This window comes from Crocuta crocuta, unplaced genomic scaffold (assembly GCF_008692635.1).
Source record: "Crocuta crocuta isolate KB4526 unplaced genomic scaffold, BGI_CrCroc_1.0 scaffold3722, whole genome shotgun sequence".
In the NCBI taxonomy this organism is placed as follows: Eukaryota; Metazoa; Chordata; class Mammalia; order Carnivora; family Hyaenidae; genus Crocuta; species Crocuta crocuta.
In genome coordinates this window covers 55,090-59,802 of record NW_027529515.1, presented here as the reverse complement: position 1 = coordinate 59,802, position 4,713 = coordinate 55,090, and the positions used below count along the sequence as shown (strand labels likewise).

Below are 4,713 nucleotides of genomic sequence, written 5' to 3'. Positions count from 1 at the left end.
CCAAACTAGCCACAGGGATCAACTTGGCAGAAAAAAATAATTTAATAAATAACATGGGAATCGTTCTATCATACAGCTTCCTGGTAATGTCTCGTAACTTATCCAAATGGTATTTTAGAGACAAAAGAGAGAAAAGGTAACAACTTACCACCCTTTACGATCGCTATTCTTTGTCCAGTTCCTATGGAAACTAGTCTCACCTGGTTTGTAAAGTCAGTTTCACTGTATGGCCAATTTGTTGGTTTTTTTTAATATTTATTTTTGGTGAAGTGAAAGCAGGGGAGGGGCAGAGAGAGGGGGACAGAGGATCTGAAGAAGGCTCTTCTCTGACAGGCTAACAGCAGTGAGCCCAAAGTGGGGCTTGAACTCATGAAACTGAGAGATCATGACCCGAGCCGAAGTCGGACGCTCAGCCGACTGAGCCACCCAGGCAGCCCTGAATGTCCAATTTGAATAAGAGTTATCCAGGGGCGCCTGGGTGGCTTAGTCGGTTAAGTGTCCGACTTTCGCTTAGGTCATGATCTCGCGGTTCGTGGGTTCGAGCCCCGCATCGGGCCCTGTGCTGACTGCCAGCTCGGAGCCTGGAGCCTGTTTCAGTCTGTGACTCCCTCTCTCTCTGACCCTCCCCTGCTTATGCTGTCTCTCTCTCTCTCTCTCCTAGAAATAAATAAAACATTTAAAAAAAATTTGAATAAGAGTTATCCAGATTGAAGAACCACAGTACTGAGTATTCAAGTCAGGCCTTGCTTTCGTGTCCAAGCTAGTGTGGGTCTGCTGGATGGAGACCAGCCCTGAGAACTTTCCATCACCCTGCCATCCATGAAGGGGCCTTTCAAATCAAGTGTGCTGGTTAATCTTAGGTGTCAGCTTGGCTAAGCCAGAGTGCCCAGTGGTTTAGTCAAGCACCTATCTAGGTGCTGCTGTGAGAGTGTTCTTTGGATGTCCTTCAGTAAAGATTGCCTGTCAACATGGGTGGGCCTTGTGCAATCAATTGAAGGCCTTAAGAGCAAAAAGCAACGTTTCCCAGAGAAGAATCCTGCCTCAAGACTTGAACATCCATCCTTGCCTGAGTTTCCAGCCTGCCAGCCCGTCTGAATTTTGGACCTACCAGCCCCCATAATGACATGAGCCAGTTCCATAACATAAACGTACTCATATATATATCCGATTGCGTTTGTTCTCTGGAGAACACTGATACATCAATCTAGCCCAATTCCCTCTGTTGGAAGTTGGGGAACGAGCAAATCTGAACGTAATTCTCATCGTTGGCTCATTCTTTTCAAGGATGGAGCTTATAAGGAGAATTTTTTTTTGAAGATGTCATTCCATAGGTTGACAATGTTGAAAGCTGATGTTTTTGAGATTAAAGCTTATTTTCAGTGTTGAGGATTTTGAAACCAAGGTGCTCTGTTTGCCCACATACTGCCCCGTATCCTCTTCGGAGGTGGTCTCCGGAGCGCGAGCAGGGCGCAGGTGTACAAGAAGGGGACTGGTGTGCCGAGACTGGCAGAGAGAGGACCTTAGGGTCAGGTGACACATCCAGTCCTTTTACCTGGGGGCGTGGGAGGGGCTGCACTGAGGGGTCCCTAACACTAACACGGCAGAGATAAGAAGCCGTCTTTGCCCAGCACCGCGCGACGGAGGGACGGTGGCGCTCACAGGGCTGCACCTGCCTGCACCCCTGGGTGTCCCTTGCCTCGTGCGCGGCAGGGTGGGAGGAGAGGGGCGCCTCGGCCCCTCGCCCCGGAAGCCAGCCTGAGCGGAAGAGAAGTGAAATAAGAGGTTCCTTCTCCAGGCCATCTCAGGCTTTCTCGGCTTCCTCGATTGTTTTTTGGGGGAATTTTCCCCTCCCCAGTCACAGTGCTACTCCTCCAGTCCTACGGCCATCTGGGGCCACGTGGCTGTGGCGCTCCGGCCCCGCGCGCCTCGCTGCGCCCTGGTGGCCCCTCAGTCCCCTCCAGACATAGCGCTTCCCCCCTGCTCAAAACCTTACTCAGGGCTGCCCATCACGCCGCCCCCGTCATTTCCAGCCATCCGCCCTCCCATTAAGTCGTTAACAAATGCTATTAAGCACCTCATCCACTTGGTGGAAGGCAGAAGGGTGCTCCTTCCTGCCAGGAAAGCACCTCCGAACGAAGGAGAGTGGAAGGGGGTCCCCTGCATCCGCTTCGGGAAGCCCTGCGTCCTGCAACACGCCACTAGCGGTCGGAGGGCGAGCGCAGGGAGCGAGAGGTGGAGCCAGCTCTGCGGGAACTGCCGCGGCCTCCAACTCCCCTGGACGACCGAGTAACAGTAATGTCATCCCTCCTTTCCCCACTAGAGGGAGCTGGAGATGGCCGTGCTGATCGCGGAAGCAGAAGCAGGTGCATTTGTGGGAAACTGATTATCAGTGAGAGGATAGGGCGGGTCATCTCCCAGGAATAGAGCCCTGCTGCTTATAACTACACTCTGCCCAACGACGAGGTTTAAATCGATTTTGAAACAATACGCGTATTTCTTTATCAGACAAAAAGCAAATGTTTCCCCTGAGCAGATCACGTTGAGCCATACCCCCTGGAATCTTTCCCCCTCGCTTTAAAATGGAAACTGTTTCCGCCAAGTTGAGTGGTGGATGCAACAAAAAGAAGAGATGGAAATGAAGAGTAAAATCAAAAGACAAGTTTTCAGGGGGCTCCGTTGGTTAAGCCTCCAACTCTTGGTTTCCACTCAGGTCATGGTTCCACAGTTGGTGGGTTCGAGCCCCGCATCAAGTTCTGTGCTGACAGTGCAGAGTCTGCTTGGGATTCTCTCTCCTCCTCTCTCTGTCCCTCCCCACTCAAAATAAATAAGTAAACTTTTTAAAAGGCAAGTTTTCAGCTCGTTTTCCAAAGGGCACCCAATGAGTTCTGGGGCAAGAGCAGGGGAGGAAGTTCAAGCCATCTACCCTCGCCCAGCAGTGGGGAGGGCACCCCACACGTGCACCCACATATGGGTGCAGCAGTGGATGTGTGTGTATGTGAAAACACTTTTGCAAAAACACAGGAAATAAGCTTGCTAGTATCACCAAAGGGCTTCTTATTGCTCTGAGCTCATTCTGTCCAAAATTTTAGATTCTGAAAAAATGTAGTATCAGTAATATTTTCAGGTTGCTCTTACTGGGGGCTTTAGGGTATATATTCCTTGACCCTAATTGTTTAAGAATAAAAATAAGTCTTAGAAAGATCAAATGTCCAGATGGACACAGATGTTACCAGTAGACCTGGAACAGGAGGGACAGAGATAGACAGATACAAAGGACAGAGATAGAGGGAGATGGAGAGAGATAGAGAGAGAGAGAGAGAGAGAGAACCCTGTTATCTGGTGGGCCTGGGGATATTTTGCACGTTCTACAAAGAGTGTCTGAGCAATCTTCCCTTCCCTCCTCTCCTGTGCACCCTCTCTCATTGGCTTCTGGTCTCTTTAAACACACACACACACACACACACACACACACACACAAGCAGTGAGGGATGAAAAAACTAGCCACCACAAATTCTCCCTGGTGGGGGGAGGTGTTAGACCATGTCCTTGGCAACAGGAAAAGAACAACAGGTGTGTTTCCTCAAAAAAACCATCTTCCGAGTGACCCAGAAGCCCTCGGAGACTTCAGAGGAGAAGAGTTTTTTGTTTTGTTTTGCTTTTAGTAACAGCTCCGTTTCTCTCTCCCCACCACAGCTTCACGATGCTTCTGTGCAAAACAAGTTCTCTACCCAAGCTAGTCAGGAGAATGGAGACCCAGAGAAGCCAATGAATCTCTGAGGCCTCCCAAACCAAGCCAGCCACTGCCTTTCACTGGACCCCAAATTTGGTGGTTCTGGAAGAAATAAAAGTTTCAAATGGACATGCACCTCCCTATCCCTGCCATGTACCTCTCTGGCATAAAGATAGTCTCTTACACATAATTCAAGATGGCAGTGAAGGCTAAGCTCAAGGCAGGCACCTCGGTGAGATGGTCTCTGGCTCTGCTCTCTCTCTGTCTCTCTCTCCTATGTCTCTGCTTACTGCTTAACTGCCCTGCCCCTGGGTTAGCGGTGCTCTGACTTAAGGGGCAAACAAGGGTTAGTAGGTTTCTTCCCCAGGTGGATTCGCTCTTGCACAAAACCAGGGAGACATCCGTCCCCACCCCACGGTGTGATTGAGTCAAAGTGACAAGCACTGAAGGGGTCAGGGGTGCTCTGGGCCCCTTGCACTGCCCTAGGCAATGCTCCACCTCTACCTGTGCCCACTGGCCATGTCATGGAGCCCCTGCATCCTGGGTGGTCGAAACTCCTTTCTGGAGACATTCTTAGGTTGAGTGTGGCAGAGTTCCACTGGCGGCTTGCACACTTGAGTTCCAGCTGCTTCTTGAAAAGCACCTTTAAGCAGAAAAATGAGATACAGGGAACTCTTAGTTCTTGGCTTAGAGAGAAGGGCAATCATGATGCAGAGAAACACAATTCACATTTTGCAGTGAAAGCCATGCTTGACTTACAAAATAGTCTCCCATATTAATATTGTAATTTTCGCTTCTCAAATGATAATGGCTAGTACACTGAATGGGGTGGAAATCTGCCCTCTTGCTATGGAAGACAGAAAGGCATGTGTCTAATACATAGAGAACATCATTTTCTTTCACCAGCTAGAAATTCCTCTGATACCTCATTTTTGCCAGGATTAAAAAAAAAAAAAAAAAAAAAAAGAGGGCCAAAGAGAAAC

At 49.4% G+C, this 4,713-nt stretch overlaps 1 protein-coding gene across 1 annotated transcript in view; it reads right to left on the bottom strand.

Moving 5' to 3' along the window:
- Positions 1–2,034, bottom strand: part of LOC144228897 (GTPase IMAP family member 5-like) — a 4,381-nt gene extending 2,347 nt beyond the window's left edge. The window contains 2 exon segments of the mRNA XM_077760796.1: positions 1,424–1,503; positions 1,994–2,034. Of these exon segments, the coding sequence (XP_077616922.1) occupies positions 1,424–1,503; positions 1,994–2,034 (121 nt within the window).
- Positions 2,035–4,713: the final 2,679 nt, after the last annotated feature.